Genomic DNA, 21,010 nt, shown 5'->3' with positions numbered 1-21,010 from the left:
AGCCAAGTAGATTGAGCTCCTTGAATCTATCACTATAAGGCATGTTTTCTAATCCTTGATTCCAACACCATCATTTTCTAGTGAGCTCTCATTCCTCCCTGTCCTTATCAGACTTGCTATTGCCAACTCTTGTGATTTGACATGGGTCTCACAGTAGCAAGGTTTTTTTCTTTTATTTCCAGTGCCAGGAGTCAAGTGGTTACCTGAGACTCAGCTTTCATTTTAAAAAATAGTAAATTGCTAGCCCTTGTGATGGCAGAGAAAAGCTGGAAAATGTGGCACATAAAGCTCCAAAATCCAGGAGGCAAATAAAAAGAACCCAGCACTGATTAGTGTGAAAATCTCATGACTGCTAAGTCAATTTCATGACTGGGGGGCGGGGGGCTGACTACTGGTTTTGGAATGTTTGGGGCTATGTTTACTGCAGGCTTGTTTGTGTCGGTTTGACAGACATTTAAACAACATGGATAGCAAAGGGATCGGAGGCTGTGTCAGTCTAGTTACTGTCCTAGCCCCTATCTTCTCCATCACACATCCCTTAACCCATCTTTGTTTGCACTGTGGTGTCTAATTCAGACTGTAAGCCCACAGAGGCAGGGACCTTTTGTGTTTGGCTATATGGGGCCATGGAGCCCATGATGCTATGGAAATAAAGCATAAGAACAGTATCAATACTGGGAAATGTTGGTGTCTTCGTTTGAAGGGCTTGAGAACATGCGAGTAGGAGAACATCACATGCATCTGAGGATACCGCAGTCTCAAGGTGGAGGAAGTGCTTAGAGCATTGAGCTGTCCTCGACTAATTGGTGGGATGCTTGGGTTCCCTATGCTGTGATTAGTGGGACACTAGGGTGACCTTGGCAGTGACTGGTGAGAAGTTTGGGACCCCTTTATTGTGTTTGGTGAAATGTTAGGGTGCCCTTTGTTATGGGTGGCATCGAGATGGACTCCAAATGCTTTGTAACAAGCCTGAGAGTCTGTTACATTGCTCCCATGCTGAGAAGCCCCTGTCCATAAACGAATACAGAGTAACCATCGAGTCACCCTGCCATGAGGGGTTCCTAGGTGACTTTCTTGTCATGCTGCTGAAATCCTCAGAGCCTGGTGTACCCTGACCAGCAAGTGGTTGCTCCCACCCCTGGAAAGCTGGAAATTCCCCCTAGTGTCCCCTGTTGGTCTTGCCAAAAACATCAGGGGGTAGCCCTGGCTTTTGTAACCCCTGTGGCCTAGCTGCATGAAGGAGCCCCCGGCAGAGTGAGGATGGGCAAGCTGAGGGTAGGACCCCTCATGATTAACCCCCACCAGGGCTTCCCCCTATTCCCAGTCTGTCCCCTCGCCCAGGAGGCAGGTGCCCCAATGTCTGGGGACCATGGGGTGTCCAGGTTTGCAGTTCCATCACACTTCACTGCCTGGGTTTAGCTTAGGGTGACCAGACATCCTGATATTGGGGGCTTTGTCTTATATACACAACTACTACAGACCCCTCCCCAAAAAGGTGTCCTAATTTTTCACACTTGCGATCTGGTGTCCCTAGTTTACCTCCATCACTATACCCGTTCCCTGCTGCAGAGGCTGCCCAGCGGTGCGGCTGCAGGAAGGGGTGAGGCAGGTCTCATTTCCCCACCCCGGGCCCCTCCCGGCCCCCAGCTCCCTAGGTCAGGGCTGGGATTCTGCTTTGAGGCCTTGCCCCGAGCCTGGGCACACAGGGAGTCCCTGGCCAGTGTGGATCGGGGTGCCCTGGGACAGCCACATCCCGCGCTGCGCTTCCCCCCACGGCGGCTCGTGGACACACGGTCTGAGCGAGCGCACGGGCCAGCTTCCCCCTGCCCTGGAGAACTTCATCCCCACCCAAAACTACATCCCCCAGCATCCCTTTCGCCAACGGCGCCCCTGGTTCCGACCAGCCCGGTGCATGCTGGGACTTGTCGTTCTTCTCCCCCTTGCGTCCCGTGGCAGTGCCCGGCCTCGAGACTCAAATTCCCGGGGTGCACCAGGCGGGCCCCGAGGGCGTTGCGCAGGCGTAGTGCCGTGTTGTCCGCGTCGCCTCTCGGCGGGGTAGTGAGTGAGTGAGGCACCGAGTGGCCGCGGCGCGGCCCAGGGGGAGCAGTCAGCGGCGTGGGGTGCCGAGCGGGGCCGCAGCCGGACGCGGGAGGTGGGGTCGGGCTGAGTGGTCGGGAAGGGCCGAGGTTGAGTGAGGCCCGCGGGGCCTGGCCTGGGGCAGGCCCCTGAGGTGAAGGGGGGCGTGAGTGGCAGGCTCAGGGACACGCCCCTAGGCTCGGGACCTGGGGCCCCCGCGTGCGCACACGGCCAAGGGGAGCCGGGCTCTGCCCCGCCCGCTGGGGTAACGGAGCGGGCGGTGGGGTAACGGGTGCAGGGGTCCCGGGCTGGGACGGACGAGCGGGGGTGGGGTAACGGGGTGCAGGGGGCACAGGGTGTGGCAGAGGCACTCCAGTGGGGCCTGGGGCTCTGGAGTATCTGAGCATTTTGGGTAACAGGGCCAAGGGGATCTGGGCTCGTCCCTTTTGGATTCTGCGGCAGGCAGGGTAACAGTCCCCTGCTGTGCTGTCTGGGGGGAGTCTGATCAGCAGGGCGGAGAGGCTCTGTCGTCCCCCCTCTCAGTGCCTGTGGTGGCTGGTGTCAGGACTGAAGTCCGCTCTATCATACTGAGGAAGAGGTGGAGAGGGGGCTGCTGGATGCATGACTCCCCCAAAAGTATCAAATCAAGGCCCCTGACTGGTTTAGTGAAGGTGTGTGTGGGCAGAGATTCAACATGAACCGGTACCTCCCAGTAGCCCGGCAGCATTTTCTGGCTGTGCTGGCCAGCACCAGTGTGGTGGTGAAGTCCATCTGTGCCACTGTCATCCTGCTCTACCTTCTATCCTTTGCTGTGGACACGGTGTTCGGGCTTGGCGTGACTCCTGGTTACCTCTTTCCACCCAACTTTTGGATCTGGACGTTGGCCACACACAGTGTGGTGGAGAAGCATGTCTGGGACGTTGGCGTGAGCCTGGCCACAGTAGTGCTGGCTGGCAGGCTGCTGGAGCCCCTGTGGGGAGCACTGGAGCTCCTGATCTTCTTTGCAGTGGTGAATATCTCAGTTGGGCTTCTGGGAGCCTTTGCCTACTTTCTCACCTATGTGGGGTCATTCAATCTCTTGTACCTGTTTACCGTTCGCATTCACGGCATGCTGGGCTTCCTCGGTGGGGTCTTGGTGGCCCTCAAGCAGACCATGGGCGACAGCACTGTCCTGAAGGTGCCCCAGGTGCGGATGAAAGTGGTCCCTATGCTCTTACTCCTTATCCTGGCTGTTCTGAGGCTGACCACCCTAATTGAAAGCAACCTATTGGCCTCTTATGGCTTTGGGGTCCTCTCCAGCTGGATCTATCTTCGTTTCTACCAGCGGCACAGTAGGGGACGTGGAGACATGTCAGACCACTTTGCCTTTGCCACGTTCTTCCCCGAGATCCTGCAGCCCGTGATTGGTTTGGTGGCCAACTTGGTGCATGGCATCTTGGTGAAGGTAAAAGTTTGCCGGAAAACAGTGAAGCGTTACGATGTGGGTGCTCCTTCGTCCATCACCATCAGCCTGCCTGGAACAGACCCGCAGGATGCTGAGAGGAGAAGGTATTGTATGTTCCCTTGAAATATATTGTGTGGTTAGAGATCATGAGTTCATGCAGTATACCCAGTGCTAGATACCTACTAAAGGTGAATTGAGATGAGTTTTAATAAGACCACAAAACTGCTTGGTTTCAAATTATTGTGTCTGGGTTTAAATGTTATAAGGATTATTTTTAAAAAGGGAATATTTGAAAATCTGCCCCTGCTTTACTTGCCTCTCACCAGCTGAATTCAGGGCTCTGTGTTTACCCCCTGCATCTGACATAGGGGAGCCATCAACTATTATCTGCACTAGAATTTTTTCCCTGGTGACAGCAGCAGTGGAGGCCCTGGTGGTGGGACAGCTGCATGTTAGGGCCTATGTCATCTGGTTCTACTGAGAGCCGATCTACCCCACACACTGTTAAAAACACTCATGCCTTGTGCACAGTAGCACTCCAATCATTGCTATTGCTAGTGAAACTTCAGCGATGATAATCACAAGAAGTTCTGAGGGGGATCCTTGTACAGACAAGGTCTCTTAAGGGGAATGAAACCCTGAGGTCAGCAGGTGGCAGTCCGTTTAGTTCACCTCTTACTACCTATTCTCCCCCCCCCCACCCCCAAAAAAAAAATTCCAGTGCAGAGAAAAATAAAACTACCAAGGAAAGGGACTTTCCGTGCATCAAACCAGAACATTCCATCCGTAGTGGAGCCCACTTCAGAAGTGGGAGCCATCTCATCATTCCCATTTAAGAATTCAAGGGAAGCTGTTGAACCTTCCTTTTTAAAAAATATTATCTTTGTTCCTAATACGTGGCTTAGATCCTTGCCATTTTAATAATCTAGTCCCTGTGCACATGCTTAACTTTAAGTGCAAGAGTATTCCTGTTGAAATCAGTGGGCCGAAGGTTCATGAGTCTCCATGTGACTGGGGCCTTAATTTGCTCTTTGCCAGTCATGCTAGCTTACTCTTCCTCCCTTTTCCAGTATGGGGAAGAAAATGAGCTGAGTCAGTTTCACCGTTTCTAGTCACTTTCACTTCCTTGATCTGTTGAATCCAGGCAGCTGGTTGGGTTTGAACTCAATGGCAAAATATTTAAAAAGAAAAATTGCAAACACTGTTGTAAATTTGATTTCATGAACCATTTTATTCATAGTCAGATTTTGCACACATTCCCTTTAACTTCTCAGTTGACTGTACCTCCTGTGCAATCTGATCATGTGTTTCATGAGTTTCGAAAGCAAGTGAGGCAAGAAACCTTCGCATTTTATTGTCTTCAGTGTAAACATTTCCCTGTATTCAGGTTAGTCCTGTTTGGGGGAGATAGGGCTTGGAATAATGGTAACTGATTCAAGCTTCTGCTAGAGCTAGCCAGGTGGCAGTAACCTGAGCAGCTGCCACATCTGCACGGCTGCCCAGTTAGTAATTTCCCATAGGCCGTTCAGGAAAGATTGGCTTAAATAAGTCTCAAGCTTGGAGCATTCAGAGTGAAATGGAGCTAAGAACCTGCTGAAAAAAGTTGCCAGCTAATCATGTTCTTGTTAATGATGGCTCAATGTAATGGGCGTTTCTGGGCCTGGCTTCTGCTAGGTGCCTTCTGCCGAACTTAGTTGAGAACATTTGGCTCTCTGCCAGATCAGGCCCTCTAGGTAGCTGCCCAGCTTCAGGTGCATTCCACCTGGCATTCAACTGGATGGCCATTCCTTAAAGCAGAAGTCATCATGTATTGCTTCGTGCAGTGGAACAGACTTTTGTTATATCAGTTGAGGAGAAAAGGGAGCTGGCGAAGGGTTAAATCCCTGCCCAAATGCATGGTTTCTTGGTTGCAAATGGGCTGTTGGGATTGAGGACAAAAGTGCAGTGGAGAGAGAACCCCTCTGTCCCTCCACTGGCAGGTTAAGTAGGAATGTTCATAGGTAGCCCCTGTCAGAAGGTGGCATCACGGGCCGGGAGGGATTAAAGTGGAGGAATCCTGCTAGGAGTACTGGAGATGTGGAGAATTCTGCTAGAGGGGAGGGAAGGCGCTGAAATGAGATTGCATGTCTGGGGGAGAATGTGGTTAGTGTGGGAAAGCAAATAACTAGAGTACAACATGCACTGACAGTTCAGGGGGTTGCTATGTGCCCTCTTCTATGAATCCCCACATTGCACTCCCTGTTTCCACAACAGCTGCCAATGCCAGGTATCCAGAGCACTATAGGATGCACTGTAGTCCAGGTGTATTCTGGGTAGGTTGATGCTTTGTTTCGCCTAGATTTGGAGGACTGAGGGAGGAGCCCCTGCTAAGAAGCTTGGAGGGGAAAAGGAGGGTTTGGCTCCAGTGCAGTTGCCGAACTTATAATAAAAACCATCTGTATGTATTTGCTGATGCCCTAGATCTGAGCTTTCTTCAGGGTTGGAAATCCAGCCCTTCTGCTGTGGAAGAAAGCTCTTCCCAGCTTCATATCACCTTCCTAGCTGCCTGCAATGTTGGCCTGGATTGGGCTTCTGAAATGTCCTGCTAGCCAGATCTTCTTTTCCTCCTCCTCAGAGCTGGCTGTCAAGCCGGCTTCTTGTAGCCCATCCAGAAGTGCTGATGCTATTGCCTCACAATAACTGCTGGCTGAGTTTTAAATGAAAGCTTCGCATTTCAGAGTAGAGGGTTGATCGTGCTCATGTGATGAGGTACAGATAAGGGTACACCTGCTCTCTGGCCTTTTAGAATGGCTTACTCTGGAGCAGGTGCGGACCATGTGGATGCTGCAGCCTCCTCCCCCTGTGGCTTGTTCTGAGCTCCACACTGAGTGTTTTACCCAGAGGGGCAGTTTCCTTGATGTGGGTGTTTTTTCTCAGGAGTCTACCTCCCTGGTGACACATCATTTGCTTAAACAAGAAGAGGCGCATATGCCTTGTGGGAGGGGAGAGTGCATGTGACCAGCCCTTCTGTTAGGGTGAGCCATTGGGAGCCCTAAGTGCCTGCGCAGTAGTTGTATCTGAAATCCTTCAGTCCCTTCCTGGACCCACCCAGGTTGACTCCCACAGAGCCTAGTTTCAATGTGAAGAACTTGCTTTGGTCTTTCTGACTGACATGGGGTGTACAGACAATGGCAGTGAGGACTGCAGATGGCTGGAGGCATGGGCACTATGCAAAGCAGTGAAGAGACTGATGTGAAGAGTCCCTCTGCAGAGGCAGCTCTCTGTCCTAAGCCTGTGATGGGTTTAAGCAGACAGGGGAAAAGGGCATGGGGATGGCTTTAAAAACTGGGCAGAATTCTCGGCCAGGCCAGGCCACGGATTTGCAGCTGTGCCAGGTACAAAGCTGCCATTGACATCAGTGGAAGCTGAGTGCCTGTAGTGAGGGTGGAAATAGGCATTCCTGCCCTGCTGGTGTCTTGACACCAATATTCTAGTCACATCAGAGAGCATCTGGGTCTCAGCATGATTCACTAAAGCTTCCTAGGAGTGAATTGATTTGTTCAGAGAGGTGCCAGCTGCAGCCCCTGTGCTCCGCCTCTACCCAAGAGGTCTCCCCTGAGGCTTCTCTGAGCTGCCAGTCTTTTCCCAGGACCTCCTCAGGACCTGCAAGTCAGTCTTGGGGACCAGGTCTGTAGCTGCCACTGAGCGGGAGGACCTCCTCACAGAACCACTGCTATGCAACCTGCCATTGCTGTGTGCAGGTGGTGGAGTCCTCTCTCGTGTGCCGGAGGATGGTCCTGGCTGGCACCACCAGAATCAGAGACCTCCTGGACTACGATCAGAGGGACTGGGTGGACCCCGTGGCCAGCGCATGGGGCTGCCAACCCTGTCCCCTGTCGTGCTCCATGAGGTGAGGGCAGCCTAGCCTCCTGCTTCTCTTACTTTCTTCGAGCGGGTCCTGTGGGAGGGTCCTCCCCACTCACTCCAGCCCTCCAGAACTCATCAGAACCCTGCCCCATGAGCCTCCTCAGCCGTCCCCGACACGCTGAGTGGGCTGAACGACATCCAGCCAGTCGGTCCACCTCTGAACCAGGCCCAGGGAACATCTGTACATGCTCGTGCTTCATACCATCCACTTACTCACCCTTGGGTTCCACCCTGACACCAAGTGGTGGGGCCTACTGCCACCTGCTGAGGGTGAGGAACCCCGGTGGGCCAGTCTGTGCTCCACTTTGGTCCCACAGCCCACTGGGGATGTGACCCCTTCACAGTGCCATGAGCACTGGCGTGTACCTGGCATGATTCACAAACTCCCCCCCCCACACACACACACACACCTGTCCCATTTGTGGGGAGAGGGAGACCCTGGCGCACATGTATGTAGAATGTGTCAGGTTGCAGCCCCTCTTCTGGCTCCTCCAAAACCTCTTACTGAGGTTCTGGTTGCACTTTTCCCTTCACCTCCTGATTCTTGCACACCCCATCCATGCCCCCACAAAGTCATGGGACCTGCTCATCAGCTTCTTCCTGGTGCTAGCTAAGATGACCATCCATCATACCAGGAGAAGAAAGCTGGCTGGTGCGGGGGGCGGAGAGGAGGGGTCCTCTGCACCCAAGGGGCCTATTTCTTGTCCGCTCATATCTCTGGGCAGAGTCCACTGATTCCTGGGATGCCTTTGAGGGGTGGTGGGTGCTATCTGGGGTGCTCTACTCCGTGTCTCTTCTGGTTCCCTGATTTCCAGCCTTTAATCTCAAGCCCATTCCTGTTTTCTCTTTGGTTGTCCCCAGCAATTGATTATAGCCTGGACCTAGTGCTTCCTCTCCTGTAATTGAGGGGGCAGGCCTTTAGTTATGGGTGGGCCTAGATCCACCTGGCCCCTGCTCTGTCTCAGAGAAGGTGGGACAGTTTGCTTTCCACTAAACCAGCTCTGGGAGAGCAATAACAATGGCGCATGTTGCTGGTTCAAGCGCTTCCTCTTCCTCCAGCCAACCCAAGTTCCAAGTGCTCTCTCTCATTCGCTGGCGTCTTTGCGTATGAGCTGAGGAGGAAATTTCAGGTGAGTCCTGTTGAGATGGTGAGGTGAAGTGGGATCTAGAACAGGCGTAGGCCCTTGGCTCATGTTGGTGTTGCACTGAGTCTCATGCAGTTATCACAGACCTGCTAAGTTCCGTCTAGTCCCAGGAACTCAAGTGGAGTTGTTCCCTTTGGATACACACACCAGGGTATGTTTTAAAGCAACTTTAGTGATAGTGAAACCAGCCAGCTTGAGAGCCTAGGAGACTTGACCCACAGAAATGGGGATCTGATGAGCAGCAGTGCAAACTCCCCAGCCCCAATTACCTTGTCAGTATGCCTCAGCCCTGTCTCAGAGGGAACGCACCTCTAGAGATGAGACAATTGTTTCCTCCCCCCTGTCTATCCAGTGAATAAATTTGGCAGGCTCTTGGACTATGGCTGGGCAGTGAACAGAAATGACTCAGAGCTGGAATGTCTCATTCCTCCGGCTGCATCTTGCACCACACAGCATAATTTCCCAGTAGACTATGAGCGCTCCTATATAATGTGGCATGGCAAATGTGAGTCAATGGCCAGTGCAGATTCAGAGTAGAGACTCTGCAAGGGGCTTGCAGTGAGGGTTGCATTGTAATCCATTACTGACTTGGAAAACAAATGTCCTTGTTTTTATGTAGAATAGATAAAGCACCTTCTTTTGCTCCATATATCTTAACCTCTCTAGTCTGGCTTCCTGTTGCAGTGAGGGTTAAATTACTTCTGAGACATGGGGTGGGACAGGACAGTTCTAAAGATGGGTTTCTCTGTTTAACAGGCCTTTGTCTTGTGTCCTTGTTCCTGCCTTTCCCTCTCTTCTTGCTTCTCTGCTACTGTCTCACCACTCCCTTCTTGTTTTTGTGGGTGGTGTTGGAATTATTAATTTTTGCACACGGTATTACTACGACACTAATTTAACCATACATTCCTTTATTAAATCCAAAGGCCAAATAGTGTTTATACAATTGCTTTGAACATGCCTAAAAAGCCTAAATAATAAGCAATTTATTACACCCAATATAGTAACAACACATAAGCATTCGATCAAGATACTTACACTCAACGGGCTAAACCCAGGAGTGCTTAGACCCATATTGGTCTGCTGCAACATAGTCATGCAGATGTTAGCAATGAACCCTTTAAGTGTTTACTTTTTCTGCCCTTCAATAAACAAGTGATGTCACTGCCAGTTACTGACCTCAGCTAAAAACCAGTTGGAGACAGTTCACCCTTATTTCCAATCTTAATTCAGATAATATTTATAATCCTCAAGGCCTTTCCTCCCCTCCCTCTTGCTGACTAACAGTTTTTCAATGCACCGGGGCTCACATAAGCTTTAACACTGGTGTGGAGGGTGGGAAGGGCCATGTTGGCTCCTTTTAAGACAGATTCTCTTTGTTTTATTTAAAATCATCCGCAGTCACCCGTATGAGTCAGAGGCTGCCTTTTTAGAAACTTCTCCTTATCTCATCAGTTAGTCTTTGAACCAGATGTCCTCCCGACTTCATTCCCTCTGGCCTTATGACTCATTATTTCAAGGTATTCCTTCTACTTGCAAGTCAGGGTCTCTTTACAACACAAATATATTTCGTTAATCAAATTTAAACTAACTCTAATTTGCATTTTTATATTTATCCAGCAGTGGTATCTCCTAGGCTACCTTTACTCCTTCCCCTTCAAAGACCCTTTCTCCCAACTGGGGGCAGCTAGATGGGAGCGTTGCCTGACATGGCACTTCCCCACCCCTAGGCAATGATTGCCCTGTGTCAGTAGCTCTCCCAGCCTCTTCTGGCCCAAAGAACAAGAAATCCACTGGCCAATGTGTGCTGTACCCTCTGACCTGTCAGTCTCCTCCACCTCCTTTCTTTCTCCCTTCCACTTCAGTCTCCTACCCCCATCTGCCCAACAATGAAGCCTTTGTCCCTCTTACTCTAGTGGTTCCCCAGTGGCAGCAGGAGTAAAACTATCAAGGATGGTGCCAGTTTCACTCCACAGTTGCATTTCCTGCCAGCATGCTTAGGGGGAAGCAGTTTGTGTAGGAACAGCCCAGGGGAGATTCTCCCAGGAGAGGATGGACATTGGTTAACACAGGGCAGATTGGGGCACAGGATGCCTCCAGGCCTGCACCAAATGTAATCTGGCATTCTGGCATGCATATATTCCACAAACACTCCCACACTCTTCAGAATTTCCCTTCAGAAGAGTGGGGGCTTGACCTCAACTGATGAGCAGACATTAATCCCAGAAAAGGGGGGGATTTATTCAAGGGATAATGTTATCAGCAGAAGAGTAACAGAGGCACTGAACAGTGCTCCTGGGTGATCTAACACTACAGCCAGGCTGAGGCATTCAATAAGCTGCTTCTGTGGTTAGCACCTTGTCTGCTTCTCTGCCAGCACCATATTTCAAATGACATGATACCCACAAGGAAAGGAAACTGCAGTTTGGTCCTGCTGCCTTCTAGGACTCCAGCAGTGTCTGTTTGGGGGCAGGAGTTAGGTGGAAGGACCAGGGAGGAAGCGATTGACTCTCCAATAAGTCAGATTGTCCAAATACACATCTTAGGAGCCACTTTGAGCTCCCAGTGAGGACCTAGAGGCCCTAATTCAGAGGCCAGTGTTTGAAATCTGTGTCCTTTGTCTCTGAAGATTTCAGTGTAGTGTGTGGGAGGAAAATGTTCCCTCTTCTGTGTCCAGACTGGCTGAAATCCTTCATTGCCTAAACTGGATCACAGAATCGCTGCCCAGTCCCTATTAGTATTTATTACTACTGCAGTAGTGCCCACAAGTCTCAGTCAGGATCAGGGCCCTGTAGGTGCTATTCAGACACATAGTAAAAGAAGGTCTCTGCCCCAGAGATCTTACAATCTCATGGGTCTCCTATCAGTGCTGCATTTGGAAGGGATATGCCCTTAAGTGCAAATGACTGTACTTGGGGAGGGCAGCAGGAAGAGGGTCTTGGTTCATATGCTGTCCCGACTGAAGCCAAGATCCTGAAAGATTCTTTCCCTTGGGAGACCCTCCCAAGTCCCATTCATCGGTGTTTTCACCAAATGTGGTTCTTGGTGTTGATGGCCTAACCTGGTGGGTTGCTGCTTTTCAGGAGACCCTGATCTGTTCAGATCTTAGCAAGGTTATCCAAGCCATTGCCACAGGAGGGTCTGTGCTTATTGGTGGCTAGATCTGGGGAGTAACTGCAGGAGCTCTGCATTTCCCTGGCACTTAGGCCTCTGCACTGTGAAATTCCCCTGCAAGGAATGCCCACTAAGGAGGACAGTGTTGGTGCATTCGCTACTGCCCATAACATCTCCCAGGCAAGAGCAGCCAAGTGAAACTGACACAAAAACCCTACTGCCTCTGCTGGAGATAGGGAGTGTGCAGGAAGTGCAGAGACACGTCTTTAACTCTTTGCTGCTGCTGAGGGTGCTCTACCATGGGGAGATGAGCAGAGGGGACTAGACTAAACCATAAAGCCATCGCAGACTGGGAGAAGCAGCAGCCAGAATAAATGGGAGATACACCTGAGTCGAGAGGGATGGAGAGCTGCATGCAGGTTTGGTGGAGAGAGTTACGAGCCAGCAGGAGTTAGGAGCACCAAGGATGGTAACTGATGTATGGGGAACAGTAGCCACTCAAAAGAGACTGAACAAGAGGAAGTGGGGCAGAAGTGCAGCAAAAGGAAAGTGGGTGGGAATCTGAGCAGGGCTATTGTATTAGGCCAGGTCTACACTAACCCCCCAATTCAAACTAAGGTACGCAACTTCAGCTACGTGAATAACGTAGCTGAAGTTCGAAGTACCTTAGTTCGAACTTACCTCAGTCCACACGCGGCAGGCAGGCTCCCCCGTCGACTCCGCGGTACTCCTCTCGCCAAGCAGGAGTACCGCAGTCGACGGCGAGCACTTCCGGGTTCGACTTATCGCGTCCAGACAAGTCGAACCCAGAAGTTCGATCGCCAGCCGCCGAACTACTGGGTAAGTGTAGACCTACCCTTAGAGTTCTTTTGCTCCCACCCTAGTGGTTATTTGGGCTGGACAGATGGTCGATAGAAGCATTGGGAGATGTCCGTCCGTCCGTCCCCCCTCCCCCCCCCAAATACCCATGAAGTGCCCAGCACGCTGTAACATGTGCCTTTTCCCTTCTCCCTGGGAGTGCCTGAAGCTGATCCTGCACTAACCCTGCATGTCCGTCCTTGTCCTATAGACAACTCGCCCTGAAGGCGCTGAATGAGCGGTTGAAACGCGTGGAGGACCAGTCAGCATGGCCCAGCATGGAGGACGATGAGGATGAGGGAGGTCCCAAGGCGGACAGCCCGCTGCTCCCTGAGAAGAGCCAAAGCAGCCGGGATGCCAATGCTGCAGGGAAAGGAGCCAGCCAGGAGTCCAGCCTCATCACCTTTGAGGATGCTCCCCCTCAGCTGTGACCTGTGAACATACTGCCTCCCCTGTCAGAGTGATCCCTCCTATCTTCTCACAGTCCTGTCTGCTCCCCAGTAATGCTGTCTGCAGGGAGCAAGGGGACACCTCCAGCAACCTCAAGGGGAGAGGGCTACCTCATTCCAGCATTTAATAGCCACAGTTGGCTGATGCCGTGTTTCTAGACTGTCTCTGGGTGGTAACCGTTAGCCAGTGCTGGCTCCTTGGAAGGGCTCTCTCTCCTGCTGGGGCTCTGGTTCTCATTCGCTTTCTTCAGTGGTGATGTGAGGTTCCTCAAAGACACTAAGCAGGGCTGGGCACCAACCACCAAGGGGGGTGGACTCACGTGTGTCTCTTCAGCACAGGACATGGACTGGTCTGTCCAGAGAGGCCTTACGCTGGCCGCCTCTGCCAGTAGCCACCACTGGGGCTAACTGACTGTATACGCCTCAGTGGTGGCCATGGCACTGTCTGGGCGGAGGCACTGGACTCATCCGGCCTCAGGATTTGCCCTGTGCATGGTTGGTCAGGTCCCAATTTTGAAGCCTGTGTGCTAGACCACTAGATGACCCTCACAGCATCCCAGAGGGCAAACTCAGCAAGTGATACAGCACTTTCTCTCTCTTACTTTTGTGGTGGTGGTTGTTAAAAAGTACCCTGCAGCTTCCTTTTTCCCTTTCAAAGTTAGTTTTGTTACTGATCTGAGGAGTGGGAAGTTTTTCTTAATCCCTTTGCTGTATTAACCCTTTCCCCTCTGGCCCCATTATCTGGCAAGAACTGACTACAATAAATTCCTGAGTTGAGAATTTGCCATGATCATTAGATAAGCCTGTTTAGCTACAAAGTAATTGCTTAATACCACCCCCTTGCTGCAGCTGCCTACCTTGAATTATTGACTGGAAAGCCTGGGACCACAGAGCTTTGAGACTAGTCCATGGACATACATCAACCCTAGTCTTTCTGTGGGTGTCCTAGAGGGGTTTAATTTTATTTGTGTTATTGCTACTTTGGTTTTTCTCCAATTTCTTTCGCGGTGATTTAAATTGTAACACAGCCTCTGAACTGGGTGGGACCTGTGCGTTCACTGCTGCTTGGATGAATCATCTGTGCATTGATTCTTTGTCAGATGGCAAATCTGTTTTATAGTGGGGCTCTTGACAATTCTTCCAACACCTGCTTTTTCCCCTCCCTTTGATTAAAATATTGGTTTCCCCTCTCCTTTTCCCCTCCTCTGTGCTGATGGGATTTTTTGGAGAGGGGTTGGGGGGGCTTATCTGGAAAAGCTTTCTTTGAGAACCAGCCCCCCCCAAGACCATACCACTCCAGCTTGTATACTTCCCTGGGAGGCAGCTACCAAATTGAGGAGTGTGCATGTGTGATTTTTTTTTTTAAAGGACCACACAAGAAGGTTTTGTCAACCGAGAAATAAACATACGGGAATTTCAGTATCAATAAACAATTATTTCAAAGAGTGCCTCTCACTTTAGTTTGTAGATCACCCAAAGCCCAGGTCCTGTTTGGAGGGTCACCCTTCCATTTCATTTTATTTCCCTTATCTGCTCTGATCCCTACATCACCAGTAAGTCCGAGTCCCATCCTAATGTGTGGCAGAAGCTTTCAAGCTGTATGTTTTTCTGAGCCATTGATGATCCTTCTGTTTAAGAGCAGCTGTCTCTTTAGTCTAGATGGGTGCTAGAGCACAGGGCTCGAGACTGGCTCTGCCAAGACCAGAGCTGGGGGCGAGGGCTCCTGGGGCTTGGTTGGCATTGGTAGCAGAAGAATTTGGGGGCTGGGCTCTTATCTCTAGCAAGCCATGCTCAGATCCTCGCTCAGTCCCTTGAGAAACTAATTCAGTGGGTCTCATCTTAGTCCCCCATTTAGTCACATGGTTTTCAGTCTCTGAGAGCACCAGGGCTAGAGTGATGGGGGTGCACCAGGTGAGAGTGCGATGACAGGTGGGGGTTCAGGTTGGAATAACTGGAAATCCTGTGGATTAGGTGTGACGAAGTGGGGGATTTTCTTGATATATATTTTTTTTCAATGGTTTGCATGCTGAGGGGGTGGGATGCAGTTTCTCTGGGTGTTACTGGTTTAACGAGGTGATGGCAGAGGGAGTTTGTTGTTACAGAGGGCCAGCAACGGAACTTGGGACCCCAGCCAAAGCCCGGGAGAATGGATACCCCACCAATGGTGACCGGGAGGCCCAGCTCAGGAGTCTCAGCCGGTTCTGGCCGGTGGGAGGACAATGGGCCACGGAGAGAGTGGACCCTGGTGACCTGACCAGCCGGTTCCAGCCAGTGGGGAACAAAGGATGCATGAGAGAAGAGGAGGCCCAGGTAACCCTGTTTACCTGGATAGAAGACAAAGGACAGAGGCAGGGCTTAAGGGCAGGTGATATCGGATGCCCAAGTGGAAAGCAGGGGGGGCTTGGGACTGGGGAGAGCAGGCAGAGCCCACCTGGATGCAGGGGAGACTTAGATGTACTGTGCTGAGGGAGGCCAGGCCTGAGAGTTTCCTATGCTGTGTTCAGACGCTCAAAAAACCCTCCTGTTTTACGCTGGCTGAGAGTCACTCTGGTCTAGAGAACAGGGTTGCATTATTCCCTCTGGTTGTGGAGGCCCCGGGGGTCCAGAGCGAGTGGACTCCCTGAGAGGGCTAACGGCGAGAGACAGGCATGCTAAGGCTCAGAGAGGTGCGGTTCCAGGAGGCAGAGGGGCTTGACCCCTGAGAGTGAACCCCTGAGAAGGGCTGTCACACTGAAGGGGGTTCCCCCCAGGGACTGTATGAGCCAAGAGTGGGCACGTCCTGAGAGTCCATGACAACATGGCAGCAGAGGACGGTTTGTGGATGCACCCTGTAGACAGTTGGCTGCGAGTGCAGCCCTTTGCAGTGAGTGGCTGCCAGCGATAAAACAAAGGAATTGAAGGAACCAGTGTGGAAATGGCCTATAACAAGCTCCATAAGAGGGACCTGGCACATCTGTGCAGGGAGAGAGGGCTGAGCGTGGGGAGGCTCACTAAGGAGCAGCTGATGGCTTAGCTTGTAGAGAATGACCAGTCTGAGGAACAGGCTCCAGATCCCAGGGGGGCTCCTGGGATGCTCGGAGAGCTGGGGAGTAGCCGTGGGGGCAGTCACTGTAGCGGCTGGGAGTCCAACTCCCCAGTCAGGTTTCTCCCTGGAGGAGCTGCGGAGGCTGGAGCTGAAAGCGAAGGAGCTGGAGCTGAAGGAGCGGAGGCTGGCGGACCGTGCAGAACAGCAAAAGCACGAGTTGGAGTTAGAGGAGAGACAGGCCAAGAGGGCTGGTAAATGGGGAAGGGCCCCAAGATGCCAGTTCTGTGGGGAATCTGGACACCAAACTACTGCCCCAGTTTAAAGGGGGGGGGGGGATATTGAAGCCTACCTCACAGCCTTTGAGAAGGCCTGTGATCTGCACCAGATTGACCCCGCAGACAGGCTCTGCTGTCTAACCCCCCTGGCTGGGTCCGAAGGCCGTAGAGGCATTCAGCCAAATGGATGGTATTGAGACGGGGCACTATGACCTATTCAAACAGGCTTTGCTGCTGCAGCTTCAACTGACCCTTGAGGCGTACAGGAAACTATTCCAGAGTGTATGCAAGACCTCGGGCGTCACCTACAAGGAGGTTGCCAGCCTGCTGTGGGAATATCTCTGCAAGTGGGGGAAGGGCACGGGGACCACTACCGCGGAGGCTGTGTATAACCTGGTGGGGTTGGAGCAGCTGTATGACATCTGCCCTCCAGACCTTAAGATATGGTTAGTTAGGGTTACCATCTGTCCGTATTTCCCCGGACATGTCCGGCTTTTGCGTCTCTAAATAGCTGTCTGGGAGGAATTGGTAACAAGGTTAAAAGGTCCGGGATTTTTCCCCTCCCCTCCCCTCCCTCCCAAGCAGAGTGCGGCTGCTAATTGGGCGGCTGGGCCTGATTGAGCCGCTCCCATTGGCCTCCAGCAGCCAGAGCCCCTCCCCTGCTCTCCCCCTGCTGCCTGCAGCGTGTTTTGCCTAGACGTGGACATGGGCATGGCAAGGGGAGTCCTGGGGGGCAGTCAGGGAGCAGGGGGAGGGTTGGATGGGTCCCCGGCCTCCACCTAGAACCACCACCCCCCGTGGGTCCCCCTCCTCCCTGCCTGCCTCTCCCTTGCCCGCTTGTACTGCCAGAGCCAGCAGCAACTGCTGTCTGCTGCCCCCGGGTCCTAGTGCCCCCCATCCACTAATGGCAAGACAGGCTGCCCTTACCCTGCCCTCCCACCCTAGCCCCGAGCCTCTCCAATGCCCCAAACCCGTCAGCCCCAGCCCTCATCCCCCCGCACCCTAATCCTCTGCCCCAGCCCTGAGCCCCCTCCTGCATCATGAACCCCTCATCCCTAGCCCTCATCCCCCCACACCCTAATCCTCTGCCCCAGCCCTGAGCCCTCATCCCCACGCACCCTAATCCTCTGCCCCAGCCCTGAGCCCCCTCCTGTATCATGAACCCCTCAGCCCCAACCCTCATCCCCCTGCACCCTAATCCTCTGCCCCAGCCCTGAGCCCCCTCCTGCATCATGAACCCCTCATCCTCAGCCCCACAGCCCTCACCCTTGCACCCTCTCCTATCCCCAAACTCCCTCCCAAACCCCCTCCCCTTCCCACACACCCCCTCCTGCCCTCAAACTCCCTCCCAAAGCCTACATCCCCTCCCTTTGCACCGCCTCCCACCCCCAAACTCCATCCCAGAGTCTGCACCCCTCACCCCCTCCTGCACACCCACCCCCTGCCCCAGCCCGGAGCCTGCACCCAGCACCCAAACTCTATCCCAGAGCCTGCACCCTAATCCCCAGCTCAGGACCTGCACCCCAGACCTCCTCCCCCCCACCCAACCCCCCTCCCAGAGCCTTAGGCAGGTGGGGGGGGGGTTCTGGGCTCCACCAAAATTTCTACAACCCTGCCACCCATGTGAGTGGATAAGGGTCGGGGCAGTCAGGGGACAGGTAGGGTCCTAGGGGGGCAGTTAGGGTGGGGGGTTCTCAGCGGGGGCAGTCAGGGGACAAGAAGCAGGGGGGGTTGGGGGTTCTGAGGGGGGCAGTCAGGGGGTGGGAAGTGGATGGGGGCGGGGCAGGGGCGTGGCTAGGGTGGGGCTTCCCCCCCCCCGTGTCCTCTTTTTTGATTGTGGAAATATGGTAACCCTATGGTTAGTGGACCGGAAGCCTAAAGATCTGCGCAGTGCGGGGGCACTGGCGGATGAGTTTGTGGACAGCAGATCAGGGGGAGGAGGGAGACCCACATCGGGGACTCAGAAGGGGAGTCACCCAGAGACCACTCAAAGGCAGGGCTCCAGTTCCAGAGCGCCTGTACTCAATCCGCTGGGTGAGTGTGGGACAGGCCCCAGGAGACAATCGGTACAAGGAGCATCCAGTGGTTCTGGGACACGGGCGCAGAGGTGACACTGGCGTGGTCTGAGGTGGTGGACCCAGACCAGCTAGTGCCCAATGCATACGTGACCCTGAGGGGAGTGTTTGGGCCCCCTGTCAAGGTGCCTGTAGCAAGGATACACCTGAAATGAGGGGGCTAAGGAGGGACCCAAAGAGGTTGGGGTGCTCGATCACCTGCCTACCGAGGTGCTAATGGGTAATTATTTGGAGGACTGGCCGGATGGCACTCGGAGCACCCTGGTCCTTACCTGGAGCCAGAGCCAGCGAGGGATGTGGGACCTCCCGAAGGAGGGGACTGAAGCACCAAGGGTAGGGCTTGACAGGGCTGGGCCAGAGCTTCTGTCCCAAGATGGGGAAACTGAGGCACCCCCAACCAGGCTGTACCCTCAAACCCAGCAGCTGAATTCCAGACAGAGCTGCAGGAGGATCCTTAGAGAAGCTGAGGGCCCTTGCTGGCCACAGTGGTGCAGGATCCCAGGGGGAGGATCACCGGGAGAGATTCCTATGGGAGAAGGGATTTCTGTACCGAGAATGGGCTGGTTCGGGGCAAACTGAACCTTTGAAAGCCAGGAGGCAGTTGGTGGTCCCCCAGAGGTACCACCGCAGACTGTTGTACTTGGCTTACGATATTCCCCTTTTGGGGCATCCAGTGCACCAGGCAGAGGCTGCTGCAGAACTTTTACTGGCCTGGGGTCTTTGACACTGTCCAACAGTATTGCAGGTCCTGTGACTCTTGCCAGAGGGTGGGGACGGCCCAGGATAAGTGTAAAGCAGCTCTGAGACCTTTGCCCATCATAGAGGAGCCTTTCCAGGAGGTGGCTATGGACATGGTGGGGCCCCTCAGCAGGGCGACCTGATCAGGGAAGAAATACATTCTGCTGGTGGTGGATTTCACTATGCGCTATCCCGAGGCAGCGGCCTTGTCGTCGATCGAGGCAGGCACCGTGGCAGACGCACTGCTGACCATTTTCAACAGAGTGGGATTCCTCAAGGAGGTCCTTACAGACCAGGGGTCCAACTTCATGTCAACCCTGCTCCAGTGCTTGTGGGAGAAGTGTGGGGTCCAACACACCTGGGCCTCGGCGTATCACCCTCAGTCCAATGGGTTGGTGGAGAGATTCAATGGGACTTTAAAGATGATGCTGAAAAACTTTTATGGACCAGCACCTGCAGGACTGGGACAAGTATTTACCCCACCTGCTGTTTGTATACAGGGAAGTGCCCCAGGAATCCACAGGATTTTCCCCATTTGAGTTGCTGTATGGGAGGAGAGTGAGAGGACCCCTAGACTTGATGAGTGGGAGGGGAAGATCTCTCCCGATGGAGAATCAGTGGTGGAGTATGTACTGACCTTCTGGGAAAAGCTCGCTGAGCTCATTGGCTTGGCCAGGGGACACCTAGTCAGGGCCCAAGGGAAGCAGAAGGTCTGGTACGACCGCTCAGCACGTGCCCACTCCTATGCTACTGGGGATCAGATGATGCTTCTCATCCCCGTGAGGAAGAACAAGCTGCAAGCTGCCTGGGATGGCCCCTTCAAGGTCATCAAACAGGTAAATGAGGTGAACTATGTAGTGGAACTATCCAACCGGCACCCAGCCACCAGGTGTACCATGTCAACATGAAGAAGCCATACTGGGACAGGGAGAAGTTGGTGCTGGCTGTGTGTGGGCAGTGGGAGAGGATCCCCTGGTGGGTCTCCTCCCTGAGGCTGGGGCTGACCCCTCACTGGAATCAGTTCCCCTCAGACCAGCTAACCCCTGCCCAGCAGGCTGAGATCAGAGGGGTGCTGCATTTGTACTGGTAGCTGTTTTCCAACTGACCAGGGCTCATGAACCTGGCTGGTCACTGGGTGGAGAGGGGAGCCAGCCCGCCCATCTGATGTTCCCAATTCAGGGTCACTGGGAAAGCAGCCCAGGATCTGGAGAGAGAGATCAGAGACATGCTGGCTTCAGGGGTGATCCAGCCATCCTCCAGCCCCTGGGCCTCTCCCCATGGTGTTGGTCCCCAAGAAGGATAGGTCGATCCAGTTGTGTGTGGACTATCAGAAGCTCAATGCCATCACCCGTGTCTGATGCTTACCCCATGCCTAGGACCGATGAGATCCTAGATAAGTTGGGGGCTGCCTGGTACCTCACTACCATGGATCTCACCAAAGACTATGGGCAAGTGCCTTTGGCTCCAGAGGCCAGGGCAAAGTCTGCCTTCACCACCTCAATAGGGCTCTTCGAGTTCCTGGTCCTGCCTTTTGGCCTCAAGGGGGTACCTGCAACTGTCCAGCACTTGGTGAATCAGGAGGACTTTGTTCTAGCGTATATGGACGATATCTGTGTATTTAGCCAAACCTGGGAGGACCATGTGTCCCAGGTGAAGAGGGTGCTGGGTGGTCTCCAAGATGCAGGACTGACTATAAAAGCTGGAAAGTGCAAGGTGCGGATGGCAGAGGTGTCATACCTGGGCCACAAGGTGGGGAGCGACCACCTGAAGCCAGAGCCGGCCAAAGTGGAGGCAATCAAGGATTGGCCCGCTCCCCAGACTAAGAAGCAGGTCCAAGCTTTCATTGGGATGGTGGGGTACTACCGGGGGTTTGTGCCACACTTTAGCTCCCTAGCAGCTCCCCTGATG

At 53.3% G+C, this 21,010-nt stretch overlaps 1 protein-coding gene across 1 annotated transcript; it reads left to right on the top strand.

Annotated features, from left to right (window-relative positions):
* Nucleotides 1-2,770: 2,770 nt before the first annotated feature.
* On the top strand, nucleotides 2,771-14,432 carry TMEM115 (transmembrane protein 115). The gene is made up of 2 exons (XM_065407877.1): nucleotides 2,771-3,624; nucleotides 12,752-14,432. Exons 1-2 carry the CDS (start codon nucleotides 2,771-2,773, stop codon nucleotides 12,969-12,971), a joined length of 1,074 nt encoding a protein of 357 aa, XP_065263949.1. The 3' UTR covers nucleotides 12,972-14,432.
* The last annotated feature ends 6,578 nt before the right edge of the window (nucleotides 14,433-21,010 follow it).

Source organism: Emys orbicularis, chromosome 7 (genome assembly GCF_028017835.1).
Source record: "Emys orbicularis isolate rEmyOrb1 chromosome 7, rEmyOrb1.hap1, whole genome shotgun sequence".
Taxonomy (NCBI): domain Eukaryota; kingdom Metazoa; phylum Chordata; order Testudines; family Emydidae; genus Emys; species Emys orbicularis.
The sequence above is the reverse complement of the archived record's forward strand: the minus strand, read 5'-3'. Positions and strand labels throughout refer to the sequence as shown.

Coding starts and splice junctions, on each gene's coding strand:
- TMEM115 (XM_065407877.1), top strand. CDS start 2,771: ATGAACCGGTACCTCCCAGTAGCCCGGCAGCATTTTCTGGCTGTGCTG. Junction 3,625..12,751: donor CAGGATGCTGAGAGGAGAAG/GTATTGTATGTT, acceptor CTTGTCCTATAG/ACAACTCGCCCTGAAGGCGC.